The 25,362-nt window shown below is 34.8% G+C and overlaps 1 protein-coding gene across 1 annotated transcript; it reads left to right on the top strand.

The window, feature by feature from the left end:
• Positions 1–121: 121 nt before the first annotated feature.
• On the top strand, positions 122–24,438 carry LOC121412058. The gene is made up of 6 exons (XM_041604969.1): positions 122–176; positions 11,724–12,998; positions 22,351–22,386; positions 23,146–23,187; positions 23,320–23,361; positions 24,160–24,438. Exons 1-6 carry the CDS (start codon positions 122–124, stop codon positions 24,207–24,209), a joined length of 1,500 nt encoding a protein of 499 aa, XP_041460903.1. The 3' UTR covers positions 24,210–24,438.
• The last annotated feature ends 924 nt before the right edge of the window (positions 24,439–25,362 follow it).

Genomic DNA, 25,362 nt, shown 5'->3' with positions numbered 1-25,362 from the left:
TAAAGATTTGTGTATTAATGATAAAGGATTGTCAATGTCTCATCTAAACGTCAGAAGTTTACGAAACAAAAAGGAAGAAATCGAATATTTCATGAATAATAATTCAGTCGATTTATTCACTATGTCCGAGACATGGGTTGACGATACATTCACCTCAAATATCTTAGACATTCCAGGTAACATTTTAGGAAGGAGATATCGTAATGTCCACGGTGGTGGAATTGGATGTGACATAAAAAATAATGAAGCATATATTAGAAGACATGACTTTGAAAGACGATTTTGAAATGTGGTTTGAAATGAAAACTCGATATCGATTTCCATATTTCCTATGTGTCGTATATCGTAAACCGGATTGTTTTTTTATCATTCTTTGAAAGCCTAGAAGCAAAGTATTTTCTTTTACAAACAATATCATTGTCCTAGGTGATTTTAACTACAACATGTTAACCAAAAAATAGCCTTTCAGGTAAGGTCCGTGAACTCTATTCCACTTTTCAATTAACCCAGCTCATACAAGAACCTGCAAGAATAACTCCTTGTAGCAGTACGTTCATCGATATTATCTGTGTTTCTGGTTCAATGGTAACAAGTGTACAGCAATCTGAAACAATCTCATGCGGACTTAGTGACCACTCCCTTGTATATTTTATCCTCGGTTACAATAGACCAAAAGCTAAGCCCGAAATGTTTACATTTAGATCGTTCAGAAACTTTGTCGAGGATGACTTTTTCGATGACCTTGCTGATATTCGATGAAGCGATCTATTGTCGTCAGAAGAGGACATTGATTATAACTGGGGGGAATTAATTGAAAGCTTTTAAGGTATTAGCTGATAAACACGCCCCCCATATTACAGTAAGAAAAAAATTGGGTGGGTCCCACTGGATAACAACTGAATACCTGGCTCTATCGAGCAGGGGCGTCGATTCGTTTTTCGGATGGGGGGGGGGGCAAAGTCATGAATCAACGTTCTAAATCAAATCAACCACACACATACATGGGCCTATATATACAGACTCATGAAAAAGAGACACATGTCTCACCAACCAATTAATGCGAGCGGGAAGCGCGATCTGAAATTTTTTCAATATAATGACCTGAAAACAGGAAAAAGGTACCTACTCAGGACTGTTTGTATTAACTAATGAGGAGGATACATATCTCACTACACAGATAATGCGAGTGCCGATAGCGAGCAGAAAATTCTTTAAATTCTGACCTGAAAAACTTTTTATTCTAAGCATTTTTTATACCATGGATATCTAACCTAAAAGAACAATAGATGCGAAGCGTGAGCTGAACATTTTGATATTTCGATCTGAAAATATTGACAGTTTAATGGACGCTTTTAATAAAGAACAAGATATATATCTAACACAAGATTATTGCAAATCGAAGCGGGAGTTCTTTTGAGGTTAACTGAAAACGGGACATTCTATTTACCTATTTATCATGAAAAGTATGGGTTTTTGCTACAGAAATGATGCGATCACGAAGCGCGAGCTGAAAATTTGTATATTGCAATCTGAAAAGCGGACATTTTGAGCACTATAAATGCAGAAAGAGATGTGTATCTCAATCTCGCTTGCTGATTTCTGTAAAACATTAATACAATCTTATTTTATTTTTGCACATGCGGAATTATGGGGGGGGGGCAAAACGATATGTTCCCCCCAATATTTTCATTGGTGGGCCGATGCCCCCCCCCCTTGGATCGACGCCTCTGCTGTTGAGGGATCGTGATTATTATAAAAGAAAGTTTGACACACTGAAGAAATCAATAAAAACAGGTCAGGAAATCAATGAACTTTGGAAAAGTATTTCCGAAACAAAGTGAATATTTCAACAAGAAGTTGAAAAGGGAATTTTATCGCAACAAAATCCAAAAATGTCAAAACAAAATACAACATTCTTGGAAAGAACTGAAAAAACTGTTGCCCAAGAAAAGGTTTCAGTCAATCCGAATATAAATACTGGAACTCACACGACATCTGACAAGCAAGAAATCGCAAAGTCATTTAACGAATTTTTTGTTACTGTTGGTCAAAGGCATAACCATCCCGAAAATTAAAATTTCAATTCAATGAATACGTCATCAAAAGTCGTATCAAAATTTAAGTTTGAAATAATGACTCGGAATTTGTTAAGAAGAACTTGGGGAAAATTGATGAAAACAAAGCTGTTGGTCTCATCCAAGATTATTGAAAATCGCCGCCCCTTTTGTAGCTGAACCACTATCAGTAACATTTAATAAATCTTTAAAGCTCTGGGGTGGTATTCTGAGATCCATTTTATCTCAGATAAAATAAAATATTTTATCTCCGTTAAAATCAGTGAGATAAAATGCCCTTAAAATCTCTCCAAATTGGTATTCTGAGAACCATTTTATCTTCATTTTATCTCTGTAAGACACACCTACTTTTTAATCAATATCCAATTAGAAACTCGCTTTTATAGCTCTTTCGTGTCAGTCAACCAATGGAAATCCATTCCACAAGGAGGTGTGGCAAAGGAGTGAGATTGCGTTAATTTTTGACTTCAAATACGCTTGCACTATACGCTCGCGCGTCTTTACAGAGATTTCTTTTTAACAAAAAGGACAATGCTCTCATCTTTTTTCGAGGTCTGTATCGCATCTTTTCAAGCATCATTTCAAAGACAATATTAGTAAAGACAAGTCTTATGAAATACTTTCTTATTGTACAGGAATAACGTTAAGGTGTTATTCTTAATAAATATATAATTTTTCTTCATTTTCATGTCAACATTTGGGGGTTAATTCACCTAGAAATATTGGTGAAATCAACGTCGCGGAGATAAAATAGCCCCTACCCTCTTTTAAGTTTATTTTATTTTTTCTTCAAACTATCTTGGGCGCAAGCACATCATCTGCGTTGCAATACCCAGATACGCGATGCCTTTGTCTACGCAGGCACTGTTTTGTTGCGTATCATTAAAAGTTACGCAAGATAAAATTGTAAATTTTATCTGAGAGATAAAATGTCATCTCAGAATACCAATTTCATTTTAAGAGATAAAATAAAATATTTTAAAGATAAAATGACCTCAGAATACCACCCCTTGATGCTTCCTAAGTGATTTCAAAAGAGCAAAGATTATCCCAGTACCGAAGAGTGGTGAGTCAAGTGACATCGGCAATTATAGACCGATGTCAAGTGACATCGGCAATTATAGACCGATCTCACTATTGTCATATCTATCAAAAATACTTGAAAAGGCAGTCTGTGACGAACTGGTCAAATGACTCGTTTTCATGTTGAAATCTTGTGTTGAATACATGTCTCTCAAAAGTCACGTTGGACTGTGGCTCAAAATGTACAGTGAATTTCTCCAAAAAGTCGGTGTTAATGTCGGTGCTTTAGTTTGTCCTGACGAAGAAATGTCCTGCTCGAAAAAAAAAATGTGTTATAAATCTCCAACGCGTCTTCACCAATGATTTGAAGCAGTGTCGCTGTTTGTACTTTTGAGTCCTTATTGTCATGTCCATTAGCTGTTGAATACAGCTCAAAGCGCTGTTTCCACATCTTCCAATTATCTGTGATGTTGCCTTGTAGAGAAAAGGCTTCTGATGGTCGCATGACATCCATTTTTACAAGACAACAGTCAGTTTTTAACTTCTGACACCATGGAGAGTTCCAGTTACACAATATTTAGGTGGCTTGAGAGACACAATCATGTGTATAGTTTGACTACTCTATGGGAACTGATTCATTTGTACAATTAACTTTCATTTTAGCATGGATAGAGAGAGTACTTCATCTCATTGAAATGTGTGGTTACCTGAGTCATCATCTTGTCTCACACAAAGAAGTTTCACAGAAATCATGAGTCCTTTCACTTTATTTATTTATTTATTGATATGTTCATATTCCACAATCATCAATGTACATTTCGTAATCATGTTTACAATGAAAAAAATGCATAACAAATGCAGGATTGAAACGTAGCAATGAAATGAAAAAAAAGTGGAGGGGCCTACTAAAAAGCAGAGCTTGTAAAATGTAGACCCCCCTGTTGCACCCACAAATGTAATAACGCCCACAAATGTAATAACGCCCACAAATGTAATAACACTTTACCCACAAATGTAATAACGCCCACAAATGTAATAACACTTTACCCACAAATGTAATAATTTTGGATCGCCCACAAATGTAATAATGACTTTACCCACAAATGTAATAAATTTGAAGGGATTTTTGGCGAATCCGTTCTAAGCTAAAATCCTATAGTAATGCGTTCATATAGCACAAAAGTGCAAAGTCTTTTTTCAGACCGGGTTAATAAAACATCATGTTGTTGTTGTTGTTTTAGCTTATACGGCGCGTGTCATTCAGTAGTGAATATTTGCGCCATCAAAGTACAAGTCCAAAGTCTTTCTTCCAGACCCGGTTGTTTCAAAAATTATAATATAAATCCAAAGTCTTTTTTCCAGACCCGGTTGTTTAAAAAAATATGATAAAAGTCCAAAGTCTTTTTTTCCAGACCCGGTTGTTTCAAGAATTTCAATAAGTCCAAAGTCTTTTTCCTGACCCAGTTATTTCAAAAATAATGATCTTCCTGTGGAAAAAATGGAAATCGAGCTTAGTCTTTTCTCCAGACCCAGTTAATTAAAACTGGTGGAATTAATGTCTTTGTTGTTGTTTCAACTTATACGGTGTATATTGTGAATATATGCACTAGGAGTAAATTGAGAATCAAGCGTAGTCTTTTCTCCAGACCCGGTTCCCTGTTATTTAAACATTATGAAAAACAGTTTAAAAACAGTATAAAGACCCCATAATCTTATTAATGCTGGATATAGCGTAGTCTTTCAGCCCGACCATTTTTTTTCTTTAAAAAAACGCTAATAGTAAGAATTAGAAAAAACCAAAGTCTAAGACCAAACAAACCTTCAACCTAAGAACCTGTTTTAAAAGAGGTTTAGAGTGTTGTCTTTATTCCAGACCTAAAACAGTAACGAAGAAAAATCTTCTAACATAAGACCTTATATTCTTATTCTCGTGGACTAATACGAGTTTTAAAACGTACTCTTTCCTCCAGACCCGGCTATTAAAAAATGTAACTGAAAAACTTTGAATCTAAGACCAAATTTCCAAAGTTTCACCCAGTAAAAATATGTCTTTTTTTAATAATACTACTACCCCTACAAAACATTGTAATAACGCGTGGGTAAAGCAGACATCCTTTCTCCAGACTTGGTTACTATTTGAAAAATAAAATAGTTTTTACAAATATTCTAAAACGAATACCCAATAATCTAATTACTGTGGAACAACATGAAGACCGATTGTCGAAGATCGACTTTCCTCCAGACACAATTATTTCAGGAATAAAAAATCAATAAAACTCAACCCCCAACAACGAATCTAAGAACCAACAATCCTCCAATTTAAGACAATGCATGTAGAAAAACACATGTTTAGAGCGTTGTCTTTATTCCAGACCCGGTGATTTAAAAATTATTTAAACAATCCTAAAAACAAAAGACTCATATTCTTATTCTTGTGGAATAACACGAGTATTATGCTAGTCTTTCGTCTGGACCCGGTTATTTGAAAGATAAAGAAATATTGAAAAAAATGACAGCTGAGACCAATCTGCAAAATTAAAGCCACTTAAAATGCTTGGGCTTAGAGTGTTGTATTTACCCCTCACCGACGTATATTATAACTTTTGAAACGACCGGGTCTGAAAAAAAGACTTTGGACTTGCATTATAATTTTTGAATAAACCGGGTCTGGAAAAAAGACTTTGGACGTATATTATAATTTTGAAACAATCGAGTCTGGTAAAAAGACTTTGGACGTATATTATAATTTTGAAAAACCGGGTCTGGAAAAAGACTTGGACTTGTACTGTAATATTTCATTAACCGGGTCTGGAAAAAAGACTTTGAACTTTTGTGCTATATGAACGCATTACTATAGGATATTAGTTTAGAACGAATTCGACAAAAAATCACTTCAAATTGATTACATTTGTAAGTAAAGTCATTACATTTGTGGGCGATCAAAAATTATTACATTTGTGGGTAAATTGTTATTACATTTGTGGGCGTTATTACATTTGTGGGTAAAGTGTTATTACATTTGTGGGCGATCAAAAATTATTACATTTGTGGGTAAAGTGTTATTACATTTGTGGGCGTTATTACATTTGTGGGTAAAGTGTTATTACATTTGTGGGCGTTATTACATTTGTGGGCGATTATTACATTTGTGGGTGTAACACCCCCCCATCAAAACACAAATAGAGTAAAATAATCAGCAAAATTCTATAAAATTATATAGATATAAACACTGTAACACAAATGTATTTACACTATATACAGAATTAAATATTGACTTTAAAATAATCAATACTACCGTGGATAAGTATGAAGTTCACAAATATTTGATTGAATCAATAAGAATTCAGGAGAAATTTTTTGATGAGTAATTTAAATCGTATAAGATTAGCTGCCTCTTTCATTTCTCTGTCCAGAGAATTCCAGAGTTTTGGTCCTGTAAAAAATACAGTTTTGCTAGAAAATACTGTTTTACTTTTAGGTAAGTGATAGTCATTTGATTGTCTCGTATTATATGAATGTAAAGTATTGTTTCTCATAAATTTCTTTTGTAGGACATTAGGTACACTATTTCTATCTAGCTGATACATGAATTGGAATAGTTGCAAGCGGTACAGGTCATTGATTTTAAGGATACGTTTCTGACGAAACAATTCATCCGTATGAGCTCTAAAGGACATATTGCATATTATTCTCAGTACTTTTTTCTGAAGTAGCAAGACTTTATTTAGTCTCGTTTGAGAGGCATTACCCCATGCCAGAATTCCATAATTAAGATATGGTAGAATTAATGCACAATACAACATGGATAGCGCCTGTGCTGGAAGAACGTATTTAAGCTTATTGATGACTCCAATATTTCTTGACACAGTTTTGCAAGTATTGTTGATATGAGCATTCCACGTAAGCTTGTTATCAATAGTAAGACCTAAAAATTTTGTTGTTTGCACTTCTTTGATTTCAGTATTATCTAAAAGTATTTGATGCGGTAGATGTTTCAATGAATGACTAAAAAGCATATAATTAGTTTTTTGCAGATTCAGTGACAATTTGTTGGCTTTAATCCAGTTTGTTACTTTTTTAAATTCTGTATTCATAGTGCTCACAAGTACATGTGGATCATGGTGTGTATAGAAAATATTGGAATCATCAGCAAAGAGAATAAATGAGAGAACATGAGATGAATTTTTCATATCATTAACATAAAGTATAAATAACAAAGGGCCAAGAATACTACCTTGTGGAATTCCACAGGAAACTGGCCTTGTTGGAGATTCTGATTCATTTACTGTAACAAACTGAATTCTATCTGTAAGATAACTCCTAAACCATTGTAAAGCTGTCCCTCTGATACCGTAATTTGATCAGTGGCGGATCCAGAGGGGGGCGCCCCGGGCGCGCGCGCCCCCCTATTTTCGCCGGATTTTTTTTTGTTTTTTGGATGGTTATATTTACTGGATTGGTACAATGTAGTCAATTTCAAGGGCTAGATCTAGTCAAAACTATATTTTAACTTACGCTCATGGCCTTTGTGTTCGCACAAATGCACCTCTGTCATACTGTATTGCAATATGTAAATTCCGGAATTCCAGGGCGCGCAGGTCGATTGGTTGGAAAATTGCACCACTTGTAATCGGGAGTTGCAGTGCAGTGACCAGTGTGAAGATGTTGGATTGGATATCATTTTTCCCCGAAATTTTGTGTTTTTTGTAACATGCGTTTGTCCGTCTTTATGGCAAATACATGTAAATTGTAAGTAACAGATCGCGAGAGAAAGTGTCAACGATGCGAATGATAATGTCTATCCCCGAGATTATTCTTCACTCAAAGATGAAGCCCTATATCGGGCGCCACGTGCGCAGCTTTATCACTCTGCCTTGATCATGTACGTTTTCACTGAAATGTATAGGTCAGACATATTTGTATTTAATGTAAACTAACTTTTACACTTTCTGGTAGATTCAGAGGCATATTATCCAGGGCGCCCCAACTAAGTTTCGCCGAAGCAATCATTCCAACGAATTATCAAGGAGCAAAATTGTATATTCTCAATTACCAGTCGACCCCACTCCGCGTTTGCTGTGTATAGGCAGCTATATGTCAGCGTAAGGAGCGAAGATTTTATGTGACGGGGGGGGGGGTGGGGGTTGGGGGGAGAATAAAAATACTTTCGTGCTGGGGAAAAACGTCCCGAGGACACATTGTGTATTGTTAAAAAGTAGAAATTGTGACATTAACCCCCCCCCCCCCCTTACCCCATTTTTAATGTTTGATAATCTATAGGTTTGCTGATTACAATATATCTTTAAAAAAAATTGCCAGCAAAATCGAAAACGTAAACAATAAAAATGATGAGAATCCCCTTAAGAAGCATTATATTACTTTGAGGTTGTGCAGAATGACTGAATTATTGAAGATGATTTGAAAATAATACGAGGGAAAAGGTTGATTACCAGAAGATGATGTCGTTTTTTTCTGTAGTTTGTAACAATTTACTGTGCATTTTGGGGAAAAAAGAACCAAATTTTATGCATGTTGCCATACGACTAAACAATTCTCGTTTGAAACACACAATGTAAATACACAAATGACAATAAACAGAATGGATTATTCGGAACTTATCGATTACAAGTCTCAGTTTTGTATCATTTAAATTTGACGTTTCAATCACACGATGCAAGCAAGTGAAGAGCCTTTGCCAAATGTATGTTTTGAATGACCGCTTATACGGTGTGTGACTGGAAACCAGCTCCTAAATGAGTCAGTATGTGTTTTTTATTCATGAAGTTACAGTGATTTAAGTGTGCATTTTTCTTCTAAAGGTGCTCTCAAAATACGACTTTTGGACATGATTTTTTGAAAAAGTCCTTGCCGTGGGAGGGGGTATCCCCCCTCCCACACCCTCCCCCCGCTCGGTCGCTTCGCTCCCTCGCCGCTGGCGCCCCCCCTATTTCAAAATCCTGGATCCGCCCCTGTTGATAGCTTACATAACAGTATTTCATGATCTATTGTGTCAAACGCTTTTGAGAAGTCAAGGAATAATCCTACAGTATGATCAGAATTATCAAAAGAAGTAGATATTTTATTTATTAATGTCAATATAGCATGAGTTGTATTATGTTTTTCTCTAAAACCGAATTGATTATCACATATAATACTATATTTCTTAAGGAAAGCAACTGTCCTTTTATAAATGATCCTTTCAAGAATTTTTGAGAACGAAGTTAACAAAGATATTGGGCGATAATTACTAGTAATTAATTGGTCTCCCTTCTTGAAAATGGGTATAACTTTAGCTATTTTCATCTTCTTTGGGACCTGGCCAAGCTGCAATGATAAATTAAATATATGAAGCAGGGGATCAGCAAGAGAATGTATAATGTTTTTCACTACTCTATTTGTAATGCCATCATATCCGGGTGTCTTTCCTGCTTTCAAATTAAATACAATCTCAAGTAATTCTTCTCTATGAACTGGAGTAAGAAATATTGAATTATCATTTTGTTTGTCCAAAAAGTCCTTAAACGAATTTTCTACAGGGATAATATTTCCAGCTAACTTTGGTCCAATTTGAGAGAAATATGAATTAAATTCATTTGCTATAGAATGAGTATCTTCAACCATATTTCCATCTACACATAATTTATTAACAGCACTAGGTTTGTTAATTTTGTTTAGAGCCCCATTTATTGTTTTCCATGTATTTTTAAGGTCGTTTTTATATGATTGTAATTTTTCTGAATAAAACCTCTTTTTTGCTATTCGGAGAGTAGTTGTTAAGGTATTTTTATAAGACGTGTATCTATTTCGTAAAGCATCATTTGGATTTGATATATAAGAAACATACAGATTATTTTTCCGATTGATAGACCTTAATATCAATTTTGAAACCCATGGTAGCTTTGGAACACGTTTATAGTCGTAATTTCGATATTTCTTTAAAGGAACACAAGAATCTAAGCAATCATTGAAATATTTAAAAAATATGTCAAATGAGTCATCAACATTCTCTTTCGAGTTATAAACGTCAGACCAATCAACAGAGCTTAAATCTTCTTGGAGGCGTTCAATATTTTTGTCACTAAAGTTGCGACAGATCCTATATTTCTTTTCCATTTTTGCGAGTGATTGCATTGTTTGGATATGGGTAAAAATAAGAAAATGATCGGATATGTCTGTCGTTACAATGCCAGTATAAGTATTACTATGATTTCCCAATTATAATACTATAGGTCTATGTAATTCGGACAAACCACAATAGATGTTCGGGAAATCGCGTCATTGTCAACTGTTGAAGATTTAGGCACATATACAGGTGATTGATATGTAAATCAGTCTTTGGAAAAATCCCGGAACACGGCAAAGTGTGAAGGAAGTTTGAAGGATCAAGGTCGCCACAGTATTCGGATCTTAATGATCACTGATCTGTACATCATTATTTTTGAAGACACGTCAACGAAAGGGACCTTGTCTTCATTATCGTGGTCTGCTTTTAATAATCCAGATAACGTCAAGCTTTGTTCAGTTCTGGTTGTGTATACAAGGAAGCTAACTTTCCCAACGCTAACATGTATATATACTGACTCCAACATTCCCCAACCCAGCGCCAATTCGGATTTAAGATCCTAAAGATCACTGAATTATGTAAATCAGTATTTGGAGAAACGTGCCCTGGATGTGACACTTCAAAGTGAATGAAATAAAATTAAATTAACAACTTTAGGGTTGGAATTTTCTTAGGAGATTTACATCAAAATTCACCAGAGCTACGAGTTTCAGGGCAGCTATTGTTTTTTAGTTGTTATGAATGGTTTATCCCGGACCAAACTCAAATGGAGCAAAATTATATCTATTGAAACCAGTTATCTGGTTCTCGCTACAGCCAATTTGGGACATGGAACGAATTTGTCATTGTTTTGAATTGTTCTAGTCGAAATCAATGAGGCATCTGGCTCAGATTGGAATTAGTTATTAAAGATATTTATTCGAGCTGGCTTCTATTGGATTCATCTGAATGCGAAAGACGTAGAATAAGTTGAATGAAATTTACATTTATCATTGCTCATTTTAACACAGACAAATATCGTATGTGTCTAGATTTAAGTTTAAAGTTTAAGTAGACCACGGTTTATCAAAAAGTATGATAATTCTACAGTGTATCTCAAAAACGGTATTCGAAGAATGGGACTTCGCGAAAACTTAGCTTCAAGTCTTGACTATATGAAATACAATAGCACGCAATTGAACTATCAAGATTCTAATCGTGATAATCTGCATAAAAGTTGTAAACCAAGAATATCAAACTGAATTTATGATAGCGTAGCAGAATATGAAAGCAACTAGATCATGATTCGATTGGTCTCTAGATCAAGATCTATCAGGCAATACCCAACTCTGGTCTTCGGTACCCGTCACCAGTCTACATGGTCACAGGACTTTATTCCCTTTGGGAATTATGGCTCTTTTTCTCCATGATATATCAAATACATGGCAAGTATATGCATGGTTGGTATCAATGTCTGTAGGTGTAAGTAAAAAAAGAACAGATGAATAACGATGTATAAAAAGAATCTTATCTAAATGACAAAAAAAAATGCAAATTAATTTCTCTCAAACTCTTTTATACAGTTGACTGTTCTCAATCGAACATCGGGAGAAGCTTTATAGTCGCCTTTCCAAGTAACAAAGACAAAAGTAAAGAAAGAAATTCTCTCGTGATTTCGACTTCCTCCCAACATGATGTCAATGTGGAGGTGAGAGAGTTCACCGGTGATACCTTGACAGGTATAGTTTCTTCCAATACGATTCTATCATTAAAATTGTCTGAGAACTCCCGATGTACCGGTTCTGGTCTTCAGGACTGCTCTGTAAAGATCTCAGCACTGGGTGGTGAAATCTCGGTAATTGGATATAGCTATTTGAGAAGTAGCGTGGATAACTTCCTTGTGTTTCCCGTGGACAGCCTCGGCAACGACTATGCCATAGCTAGTTATACTCCTACTTCTGCATTCTCCTCAGAGTTCACTGTAACCGCTGTTTCTACTGTTACCAATGTAACCGTGGAGTTTCCAGAGTTGATCAGAGAGGATAGAATAACAAAAGGCTTGACCGCAGATCTCAACTTTATACTCAATGCTGGTCAGACTTATCAGGTCCAGAGTCCTCTGGATTTGAGCGCCTCACGTGTTGTATCATCCGCACCTGTATCGGTTATCTCAGGTGTGACATGCGCTAAAGTACCGGGTAATGTCCAGGCCTGTGACTATATGGTTGAGCAAATGCCACCAGTCAACACCCTAGGACGTTTTTTTTCTGTGTCAACTTACCATGGGAGACCGAACAGCGGACTTGATATTAGAATCATAGCGACCCTCGATGACACTCGTATCACATCGGATTCAGTTAGCACCACTATTGATGCGTTTGAATATTATGACTTCACCTCAGGCACTCCTGATGCTTTTGAATTTGAGACTTCAGAGCCTGTCCTTGTTGTTCAATACCAGAGGTCTTATGGAAGCGACAACCAAGGAGACCCATCGATGTCAATCATTTCACCAAAAGAGCAGTTCCCAGTAGGATCGATTACCTTCCCGGTTGCGAGTTCTTTCGTCTCTTCGAACTATATAGACATCACTGTAGACACCATGTATGAGAGTGGGATCCAAGTAGACGGTGTCTTATTGGACTCGTCGACCGCATCTCATGTCACTACTGCAGTTTCTACAATCTGGGGAAAAGAAATAACGGAAGGAGTTCATACCGTGAGCCATGTTGATCCAGACATCCCATTTAGCGTCACGACTTATGGTTATGATACAATACCCAAAAAAGCTTACGGGACATTAGCAGGTACCTTCTTGAGACAATCGGGCTGCAGACAGACGACTACTTCAGCACATGGTAATAATATATCATTGTATTTTCTTAGTTTTGATATATTGTATTCCTATTCTTAAACTGAAGAAAGTGGTCGATTATCTTATCCACTTTTAGAAGGTATCCATTAGAAGGTTGAGGATTTAACAGAGAAAATAATTACGAGTTAACATCAAATAATTATGTTTATCCCATCAGAGAGGGTTGCGCTTTGTCTAGTTCTTTTGCAAGTAGCGTATCAAAAAAAAAAAAATACGGGACAGATTTGAAAAGTTTATAAAATTTTTGTGTTTCAAATTATGATCTGTATATTTTGGTGTCAATAGGTGCTCTGAAGTCTTATCCTTCAAATGCTATTAACATAATATAGTTTAGTTCATGCTTGAGCGGACACGGAATGTTTTTGTCTTAAAACAGAGACTTGCGCCAAAATGGCATAAAGTGATAAACATGATAGTCGAACTTCTTTCTAATCAGCAGACTTCCTTTTAACCTTGTCATTATCTGTGCCATAATTTTCGAATTATGTGGTCAAAATTCATTTCCAAATCTTGTTATTTGCTTGAATAGATCTGTTGTTCCTTTTTTTATATGTTTTCTTTAAGCTTTGAATATTCCTTCTTTAGGCAAGAACAATTTTTTAAAAGCGAAATATTGGAGAGCGTGTTTTTTTTTTAATTCCTTTCATTGTGTGCTAAAAAGGTTATGGTGCCTTTGTACAGTGGCATACAGATGGGCGGGGCTCGGGGTGATCCCCCCAAAAAAATAATAATAAATAAATGAAATAACAATAATAATGAAAATAAGAAATAGAAAATGATGACCAAGGAAAAAAAGTGGAAAGGAAAATAACGAAAACATAGAAATTGAAATACGATATCATTTACTGAATATTATGTCAAAATCACAAAATCTGATATTTTAATGAAAAGGTGGAAACTTTTGATTGCTCGCTTCACAACTTTTTCATGCATTTTACCCGATCTGCCATATCTTGATCCTTCAAAATTGACTCAATACACCATTGCCATTGAAAGACATGAACCCTTTCCTGTTTGTCCTGTCAAGCACGTAAGTATAAACTTTTTTTTTTTCTTTCAGTGATTTTTTATTATCCATAACTTCTTATACATATAACAAACATAATCATTATACATTGTACTGTACATATTATATACAAAATGAAATAAAATACAAAACAAATTAAAAAGAAGGAAAAAAAGAAAACATTTCAGGATTGAATGGTTATGGTGACACATTTGATTTCGTTTTCCATCAAGCTGCCCAAACTATTACATGAAAGAGGGCTGTAGAGTTTTCCATTTCTTTTCAAACTTTGATAATTGTTTATTCTGAATGCCAATTTGTTTTTCTATTTTGTATATTCGTTTAAGCTTTACAAAGAACAAATCAAAGGACGGTAAAATATTCAAGTGTCTGCATGTATATATCATTTGTTTAGCTACAACTAAGCATTGATTCATAAGTGATTTATGTGGTCTTCCATCAGATATACCAAAAATAATATCTTCATCATTTAGTTGTAAATTGATATCAAATTTTGTATACCACCATTTCAAAAACTCTTCCCAAAAGGTACATGCATGCTGACATTCTGTAAAAAGATGCTCTGTTGTTTCCGCCTCTTGTTTACAAAAGGTGCATAATTCAGATTCTACAATTTTCATTTTATATAATCTTTTATTTAAGAGGAGTGTTCTTGTGTTTATTTTATATTGAAAAGTTCTACTCTTAGTATCCGTTAAAAACACAAAAGGCATTTTATAGATAGTTTTCCATCTATATTTTTCTATATTATATTTATTGCTCCAGTAAATTTCTGATGTTGGATCCTCAAAAAGTATGCCTTTCAAAATTAAATTGATAATCTGTGTTGTCAACTTCCTAAAGTCTATATCTTTGCCTTTGAAATTACATACAAGTTTTAGAACTGTTAACTCTCCTTGATTATGAAGGCATCTTAACTTCAATATTTTTGGAATGGCTGAAGCAACTGAACGCCATTTCATATAAAATTTCTTTTCCACTCCTCTTTTCATCCATATATTGAAATCTATAAGTTTACCTTCACTGTCATATAAGTCTGAGATGTACCATAAACCAGCTCTAAAAAGTTCTTTAACAAACAAAGGTTTACCTCCTACTATAACACTTTCATTGTTCCAAATAATTGTTTCCCTTACATCTTTATGCTTTGAATCTAATGACCGAAATTGAAAAAAAGCACTCAATACCTCTTGATAGAAACCAGGGCAATTGCCCATCATTTTACAGTTCCTTTTTGACATATTACAATAAAATAAAAATTCACCTCCAAATTCCTTCATAAAATATCTAAATATAATAGACCAAAGAGAGTTGTCTTCTGTAAAAAACCTTGATATCCATCTTATCTTTAAAGCATTGAAGAAGGAAGGGATATCAATCATGTTTAAACCTCCTTGCGAATATGAACCTATTAGAGTGCACTTTTTAATATATCTATTTTTTCCATTCCATATAAAATCTTTAATAGCTTGCTCTAATTGATTCAATATATGGCCTGGAATTGGTAAAACTGACCCACAATAAACAAATTTAGATATAGCAAAAGTTTTAACTATTTGTATTTTTCCTATCAAACTCAAATTCCTTTTACGCCATATATTAAGCAGAACTTTTACATCAGCTAAACATCTTTCGAAATTTAATGATATCATAGAATCAATATTTGAAGATAATAATATTCCCAATACTCTGAATGGTTCAGACGGCACATTAATATCCAAAGGCTTATCTTTACAAGTTCTTTTTGATCCCAACCACATAGCATTTGTTTTGCTTTTATTAATTCTAAGACCTGAAAAGGACGCAAAATCTTCAATTACACAAAGGGCTTCTTTAGCCGATTCTAAGTCTGCTAAAACCAACGTAGTGTCATCTGCATATTGTACAATATTGATAACATATCCATCTATATCTATACCTTTAATTTTTTTATTTTGACGTATAGCACATGAAAGTATTTCCACACCTAGAATAAAAAGATATGGGGAGATTGGGTCCCCTTGCCTTACTCCCCGGCTCAAATCAAAATATCCAGATGTATGTCCATTGCTACTAACACAACTGCTTATATTGTTGTAAAAAGTCTGGATGTAACTTTGGAATTTGGGTCCAAAACCGAATTTGTCCAATACTTTCATCATAAAGCCCCATTCTAATGAGTCGAATGCTTTTTCATAATCTAAAAATAAAAAAAGTCCTGGTATGTTATGCATTTTTGTATAAAACATAATATCCATAATAACTCTGATGGATTCACCTATAAATCTTCCTTTGATAAAACCGGTCTGACAAACACTTATCAATTTATCTATAAACTTACACAGGCGTTTGGCAAAAACCTTAGTTATTATTTTTACATCGACATTCAATAAAGAAATTGGACGCCAATTCTTGAGTTCTCTTTCATCTTTGCCTTCTTTCGCAATCAGAATAAGGATAGCTTGCCTTTGTGATGTTGACAATTCTCCTATTTCAAAACTGTATAATACCGATTCCATAAAAATATCTTCTAACTCATTCCAAAAACTTAAATAAAATTCCACTGGAATACCATCATTTCCTGGGCTCTTGTTTTTGGCCAAATCATTCAGTACTTCTCTACATTCTCTTTTAGAAATGGGTTTTTCCAACTTTTCCCTTTCTTCAGTATTTAATATTGGAACACAAACATTTTGTAGAAACGAATTACATTGTTCTCCAGCTCCAAACCTTACTTTTGTAGTGTATAACTTTTCATAATACTGCTTTTGAGCAGATAAAATATCTTTAAAATTTGTAATCAACTGGCCTTCTACATATATTTCGTAACACTGCTTCTTTACATTATTCCTCTTTTCTAAACCTAGAAAGTACTCATTACTCTTTTCTCCCTTTTCGTACCATCGACTCCTTGACCTAACCATTAGCCCAGCTACTCTTTTGTTGTCTATTTCTATCAATTCTTCCTTTATCTTTTCTATCTGATTAATAATACCCTCTTCTTCACTGATGGCAAGTCTATTTTCAAGTAAATTCAATTTACTTCTTAATTGTTGTTCAATGACAGATATCTGCTTTTGTATGTGACTAGAATATTTCACACTAAAACATCGTATCTTATACTTGATCCAATCCCACTTTATTCTTGGTTCCAAGAATGAATACTCTTTTTTCCAATTATTGATATTTTCCTTCATAACCTTAATATATTCTTCATCTAAGAGAAGTGAGGTATTAAGTTTCCAATATCCTTTCCCACGCTTGTTTTTATTCAAACATATTTCTAGGTTCACGCCTGAATGGTCTGTGCGTAATGCACTAACAATATTCACCTTTTTAACTTTATGTTTCAAATCTCTGTTAATTAAAAAATAATCCAGCCGGCACTGAATAAGAGGTTTGTTTTGTCTCCAAGTGAATTGTCTGCGATTAATATTTCTGGTGCGCCATATGTCGATTAATTCAAAAGGGACTATAATGTCTTTAATCTTTTGCACAACCTTTTTCTTGACCAAATGTGTCCCACCTTTTTTGTCTAGTTGTGGATCTAAAATACAATTAAAATCTCCACCAATGATAATGTTTTCCTTTCCATCCCATTCTGTTTCTAATATTTTTAATAAATCTCTATAAAACTGTACTTGTAAATTTTCGACATTTGGAGCATATAAATTCAAAATAAGAAAACTGTTATTTTCAATATTCACATGAACACATATAACTCTCCCTGATTCATCTTTAAATACTCTATGTATTTTCAAATTTAATCTACTATTAAACAAAATTAGCACCCCTTTACTGTTTGTTGAACCATGGGAGAACAACATTTTGTTACCCCATTCACTTGTCCATACTACTTCATCTTTTGAAGAGCTGTGACTTTCTTGTATCATAACAATATCCATCTTCATATTCCTAAACCAATTAAAAATACTTCGCCTTTTAACAGCATTTTGCAACCCTCTTACATTCAGAGACATCATATTCATTGTTATATCATTCTCCATTCTGACCTTCTAAGGGCAGCTTTATTTCATAACATTTCCCAACATGTAGCACCAAGCTATAAAAATGTAAAACAGAAAATTCTTCAAAAAATGCAAATAAAGAATACGTAAGAATAAGTCCAAAAGTATAAACTTGGTGAAGGATTCAATAACCCCTTGAAAATATGATTCATGTCTTTTATAGGTACCACAACATAATTTTGTTTCACATACCAGTAATAAAAGGATTTGAATGATTACAAATTCTCCCAATTAATAATGCAAATCTTCTTGCTTGGGTTGACAAAAAGCCTCTTTTCTTACTTATGTAGGAAAATTCAAAAGTGAAAGAAGTTTAAATGAAAAGCAAAACAATGCAGGTAAATAAATAAATTTGTAAATCAAATTTGAGAGTATTATTCTAAAAGTATGGCAAAGATATTGAAAACATTAAGAGAAAGTCTGCTGATTAGCCCAAAGTCTAATCATCAAATTTCTAATTTCTGCCATCTTGGCGCAAGCCTCTTTTTGAACCCCGACAAAAACGTCCCCTGTTCGCTCAAGCATGAACAATTTTTTTTAAATGGCATTTCAAGGATAAGATCTCAGAGCATCTATTAACATAAAAATATAGATATAATGATTTATCTTTCTGTTTTTTCATTGATATCAACAATTAATGCAAAATATCAGCCTTCTGCACGAAAGAGGATATATTAACGCGAACATTGATATGATTCATGACAGTATTAATGTCTTAATTTGGTTAGATATAGGTAAAGTACGTATTCCCCGATATTGCGATAAAACGACACCAAAAAAGCAACCTCCGTCACTAGTCACACTTGTGATACCGACTACGATGCGCTCGCTGGCATGCCTTCCAAAAGAGTACAATAGACTCAATCGGTCTTGCCTCTCCTATGTTGGTGTGACTAGCACGCATAAATGCATGTTATGCGCGTCGCGATTGAAAAGTGTATATTACAGATATGGGTATGAGGGCAGGAAGGCGTTTTTTACATGTTAAAGCAACTTTTTTGTTAATGAAACCTCTTGGAAAGTTAGAGGACTGGAGGCATTGCTCTGCATGTCGCAAGAAATTACATTCGGACACCTTAAAACATAGTCCCGCAAGAGCCTGTCGAAGGTACCCCCACCCTTATCCGAAGCTTGACTATTAAAATATCTTGCCTTTGCCCTCAATGTGGCAAAATGATGCTTCGGTTAGGAAAAAACAACTTTTATTTTCTTGAAATCACTTGGAGACGGAAGAGTAAGTTTTCTCTATCAGCTACATTATTTTAAAGAAGTGAGCCACAGCAAAGCCTACCCTCTCAGGGGGCTGCCCCAAGTCACCCAGCACCTTTTCCGTTTTGTGCCCATTTCTTGGAAAATTCGTCATTTTGGATACAGATTGATGAAAAAAATGTTTCTACTATGTAACGAAGCCACTTTTGTTGTAAACTACTTGGAGTCAAAAGAGTAGAATTTCTTCTATCTGCTACATATAAAGAATTGCTGGAAAATGGAAGCCACCCCGTCAGTGGGTTGCCGAAGACACCATCGCCCTTTTCCGTATTTTGCAAATTTATGGAAAAATCTGCAAATTTGGAGCCCCCAATGAAGGATGTTTCTGCTAAAGAGCAATCCATTTTAATTGTTTTAAAATCACATGGAGACCAAAGAGTTGCCTTTCATCTACCAGTTACATATAAAGAAGTGCTGGTACAGCAAAGCCTATATACCCCCGTCAGCGGCTCCTGAAATCGCCCACACATTTTCTGTATTCAACCTTTTTATTAGAAAATCTGCGACTTTGGAGCCCACATTGAGACAAAAGGATGTTTCTCCTATATAGAAAACCACTTGGATAAAAAACTTGTATTTTTCTGTTTCATATAATGAATTGCTGGCAAAATAAAGCCTATCCCCTCAGGGGGCGGCTGAAGTCACACAACCCATATTTCGCATCTGAACAATTTATAGGAAAATCTGTCAATTTGGAGCCCCCATTGAGGCAAAAAGGCAGTGGCGTAGCTAGGATTTTTTCCTGGGGGGGGGCACTGGGGGGTCCTTGCTTTTTCAGGGGGGGGGGGGGCACCGGCCATTTTTTCCCAGTGTGTGTGTATGTGTCACAAGGGCGGATCCGACTTTCGCCAATAGGGGACGGGGCCCAAAATTATCTTTACCTATATTTTCCCCGATCAGTCACTTCTTAATTTTATTCTTATAAAACAACATAAACGTGAAATAATCTCATAAGCCTTATAAAAAGTGCGAGCGCGAAGCGCGAGCGATTTTTTTTTTTACTTTCATGTATTTTGTCCTGAAAATTTGATATTCTGGGCAATGTTATGTGTGATCCGGAACAAGATTCGTATGTAACTAGATGGTTACTGCGAACGCCAAGCACGAGCAGAAATTTGTATTAACTGTTCTAGCATTATCGAAAAGGGTCCCGGTTAAGGACTGCTTACAGTTACCCACGAAGACGGTAAGTATTTCAATAATGCGAGCGCGAAGCGCGGGCAAATTCTTTTGACATTCCGACCTAAAAAAATGGTCATTCTAAGCACTTTTTGTATAAATAAATGGGATCGATATGTAACTAAACAATTAATGCGAGTGCGAAGCGCGAGAGGAAGAAAATTGAGATTTTAGACCTAAAAGTTATATAGTTAATTGGGTATCATTAATAATGCGATCGTGAAGCGTGAGCAGACAATTATTGATATTCTGATGTGAAACTGAATAATTTAAGTAAATTTTGAATAAAGAACATGCATGCAGGCTATTGCGCATGTTTTAGATTTAGACCTATAATCTGGGCATTCTGAATACATTTTTTGTGGAACATTATGGAATACAAGCTGACAATATTAACTTGGCAAATCAAACAATGTGACCACGCAGAGTGAGCTTAAAATGCTGATATGTAGACCATAAAACGGACATTTTACAGAGCACTTAAATTTGTAAATGAAAAAAAATAATGAAAGCTCGATGTCCGAGCTAAAATATGTTTTGTATATTGACGTCAAAACTTGCTCCATATCAGCCTATTGAGCAAGATATGAATCTCATTGAACAGGCAATTCTGGCGCGAAGCGCAAGCAAAAATTTTATATAGTAACATGAAAGGATTTTTTTTGCAAGTTTTCCCCTCACATTAATTTATTCACTCGTCTTCCTCCTCTTCTTTTTTTCTTCTGTCTTCTTCTTTTCCTTTTTTCTTTTCTTCTTTCTCTCCCCCTTTTTTTGCTCTGCCAAATCTCAGGGGGGGGCACGTGCCCCCAGGCCCCCCCCCGTAGCTGCGCCACTGCAAAAAGGTGTTTTTTGCTTTAGATCAATCTATTTCATTGCCTTAATACACTTGGAGACAAAAGAGTAGCATTTATTCTATCAGTTACATATAATAATAATATTTTAACAATCAAGCTTTGGATAAGGGTGGGGGTACCTTCGACAGGCTTTGGCGGGACTATGTTTTAAGGTGCCCGAATGTAATTGCTCGCGACATGCAGAGCAGTGCCTCCTCTAACTTTTCCAAGAGGCTTCATTAACATAAAAGTTGCTTTCATAATATGTAAAAAACGCCTTTTGCCCTCATACCCATACATCTAATATACACTTTTCTTTCGCGACGCTCATAACATACATTTATACGTGCTAGTCACACCTAGTGTGACTAGTGACGGAGGTTGCTTTTTTGTGTCATTTTATCGCAATATCGGGGAATACATTTGCAGGTATTTTCCCTATATCTAACCAAGTTAACACATTAATACTTTCATGAAGCATATCAATGTTCTCGTTAATGTATCCTTTTTCGTGTAGAATGCTGATATTTTGCATTAATTGTTGATATCAATGACTAAACAGAAAGATATCAATGCACATGCAAATTTTTGCCTAAAAACATGGAAATTTTGGCAAAAATACTTTTATTTTTCAAAACATATTAACCGGACTGTCCAGAAAACGATTGCAATCGATTTATACTATCTAATTTTGCATCACAACCTTTATTCATTAATGTATATATACACATAGAATGCATATGTTGTAGATATTTACGAAATATTTATTTGCCTTTTTTCCACGGTATACTTATCCTACACATTTCCGATTAATATTGTATAAGACAAACCAGATTCCTATCCCAACAAATGTTTTTATTGGTTACATTACTACAAAACAAAAGAAATGAGAATGGTGAAATGAATAGTTGAGTTTTTCTTTTAATCAGATTTCCATGTCAGTAGTTGCATTTGGACATCTTCGATTTCCTTATTCTTAATTATGTATTTTGTTTTTACATTTTTATTCATTATATGTAGTGACTGCAGATACCACGGATATCTTTTCAACGACCGGTAAGGGTGAATGTAATACGTTATGTCTATTATCCTGAAACAATCTGTCTAACAATGAGAAACAATAGCTTTTTGGTAAACATAGTTAAAAATGGAGCGAGCGAACTGGACTGCAATTACATTTCTGATTTTGGGAAGATCTGTATTTTTCCATATCTATAGGACAATATTTGATATGCAAATTGCGTTACGGTATAATACTCTCATATCATTTCTTTTTCTTTCATTTTTATATTCTAAGCGACAACCTGTACAACTACGGATGCAGATAATGACTACTGATAGAAAAAGTGAAAACGAATTTTATGATAATAAGGCAATAATATATCATGTTTACGTTGGAAATAGGAAAAGTGGTGTGCGAATTTGTCTTAACTATCTTAATTATTGTTCGCAAAATGACATTCATAATTTTCTTTTATAGTTACTGCTGATGTATCTACCACGGCCAGTAAGAAAAATTGGGCCCATGCATTATCCTGATCATAATATTTCATCTTAATATCAATATATATATATTTTTATTCTCGAAAAAAAAAACTTCCGCCCAAATACAACGTTACTGTGAACATGAAAATACTACATAAAAAGGTATTTGTTTGCATTCATTTGTGGAAAAAACAACGTTTTTTATTGGATTCCCCTCGAGTGTGGTATAATTTGTGTTGAACAAATAGAGGCCAATAGTGATCCTTTAACTATTCTTCACAGTTTTCATACTTCTATTATTAATGTAATATCTTCTTTGTTTTGTTTTAGCGACAACCGAGTTAACTACATTTGAAACACAGACTAGTATAGGTAAGATTGTTACATAACTTAATCCTGTTTTGCTAATGTTTTTTTTACTGACAGCAGTACATGGTAATTATGGGATTGTTGTTACTTCTTTGTTTCCATTACAGCTCTTCAATTTGTTTTTATTCATTACAGTAACATTAGACGGGTCGTCCCCAGGTGCTTCTACAACAGCTGGTAAGAGCAAGATCATGAAAATGGTTTACTATCTTTTATTATCTCAAAGAAATTTTCTTTCAGAAGTATCATAAAAAACTGAGCTGCCCGCACTTCCCAATAATATGAATTCCGTGGAACATGTAAAATGACCAGCGTTTCGTTGGTGTTTGTATGAATTTCACATTCAGAATTCCGATGAGTTCTTTAAAGTTTCTTAAAAGAATAAACCGCTTTTAAGCCCACTCTAAGAAAGTTGCCTGTCACTAAAACCCATTGCTAAATCCACTCACAAACCACTCTCACAATGTGTCGAATGAGACGACGCGTCACGACGATGCCCGGTGACGATGTTGCCTTTCCTCTTTCAACATAATTAGGCCTATAATATAGCATTTCTATTACCATGATTGCTGAGCGATCCTCGCCGAAGGCACTGCCATTATGTTAGGCCTATACACTCAAGGTTTTCCAAAGTTGATTGGAAATTGACTGTCACAAACCACAAGTTTGTCTCCTACAAACAAGGTAGTTATCGTCTAAAAGAGGCCTATGTTTTTGTATCATCCATCATTCAATTATCTAAGTAAGATGTTGACCTCTCCAAGACTATTGCAGAAATGTGGGTAATAACTGTAGATTTTCATCTGTTTTTCATGGGAACAAAAAAAAACAACTTTGCTGTCAAGTGAATCGATTCCATTACTGCAAAATTTTTGCATTGGTGTGCTCTCCTTTTAGTTTATGCATCCATCACATATTTTTGATTCAATGAAACCGTCCACATTTTTACCATCTATGTCAAAATTAATTCAACAGACATAAACCTGTATGTATGGATGATGGTTCTACTAGCGATCTTCAATTAGCAAGACTTCGTTTTACTTGAGCTGCTTCTAGAGAGGACTAAAATATCCTTACTGTGTTAAGTCGAACTGTGTTAGCAACAAACGACGAGCAGCAACACTGTGGTGTTTCTCTGTTATATTGTGTTGGATCAACGGAGATCTCTTCGTTCTCAGGGAATTAACAGTTTAATATAATTGTGTCGAGATATCTCGCAAACAGGCCTTAATGCATTGCTTGTTTTCACTCTGTATATATTTTCTTATAAGTAGGAGTAGGGCATGTGATGTTAAAAAAACCTAATGATTGAATACAATATTCATGATTGGAAATTTTTATTATAATTTTTTTTCATTCTGTCATTTATCATCTTTTTTAAACAGGATAATGGACCTGTAATTTAGAAGTCATACACTAAAAAATTAAACTAGAAAATCAGCACGTGTAGTGCAGTCACTATATATATGTACAAGCACTGTAAGTGCTAAATTAGCACTTCATTTTTTACAGTGTAATCATGCGCCAAAATTGATTGTTACTAAGCCTCATCATATTGGAAGAAATTATCAAAAAGAGAAGTGAGGAAGGAAAACCTTCAAATATGTTTCATTATTATTAAATTTAAGTCAAAAGAAAGACTGCACTATAATGTTGAACAGGATGGCATAGTAATGAGAGTTAGCTATAACTAACAGAAAATTAAACAAAAATGTGTTTCAAAATGAAATAAACCTCATCGTAATTCATGACTGAATGTACCCTTATCTCGTTCCAGTCTGGATTATGCGGGAGAGGCTCTAAAATGTGAAAGAGCAGGATGTATACAAAATGAGATAATAAAGATGAGCGAAAGCTCACCTGTTAGACTCAGAGATGTTTCATCATCGTTGTTGTCTGACGAGATGCAAAATTAGATAACCATTGGCTTTGATTCGATGAGAAGAGCGGGAGAGCATTTTCTTTTGCAGTTAACAAGACAAGTCAGATATGATAAGTGCCGGAGAAGCACAGTTCGTCAAGACCTAGCGGATAAAGTATCTGTTCATTTTATAAAACACTCCCAAATGTGTATGATTGTTACAATGGTTTCTGACAGATAATTACAACTTTTCATTGCTAGACATTGATAAAAGGGTTCCATTACTGACATTAAATGGAAAAGTGTATGTTTGATGT

The sequence above is a fragment of the Lytechinus variegatus genome, chromosome 3 (assembly GCF_018143015.1).
Source record: "Lytechinus variegatus isolate NC3 chromosome 3, Lvar_3.0, whole genome shotgun sequence".
Lineage (NCBI taxonomy): Eukaryota > Metazoa > Echinodermata > Echinoidea > Temnopleuroida > Toxopneustidae > Lytechinus > Lytechinus variegatus.
The sequence above is the reverse complement of the archived record's forward strand: the minus strand, read 5'-3'. Positions and strand labels throughout refer to the sequence as shown.

Excerpts from the sequence above, each read along its gene's own strand:
- LOC121412058 (XM_041604969.1), top strand. The coding sequence starts at position 122 with ATGTCCGAGACATGGGTTGACGATACATTCACCTCAAATATCTTAGAC. Across the intron at positions 177-11,723 it reads AAATATCTTAGACATTCCAG|TTGACTGTTCTCAATCGAAC; the intron begins GTAACATTTTAG and ends TCTTTTATACAG. Across the intron at positions 23,188-23,319 it reads TGAAACACAGACTAGTATAG|TAACATTAGACGGGTCGTCC; the intron begins GTAAGATTGTTA and ends TATTCATTACAG.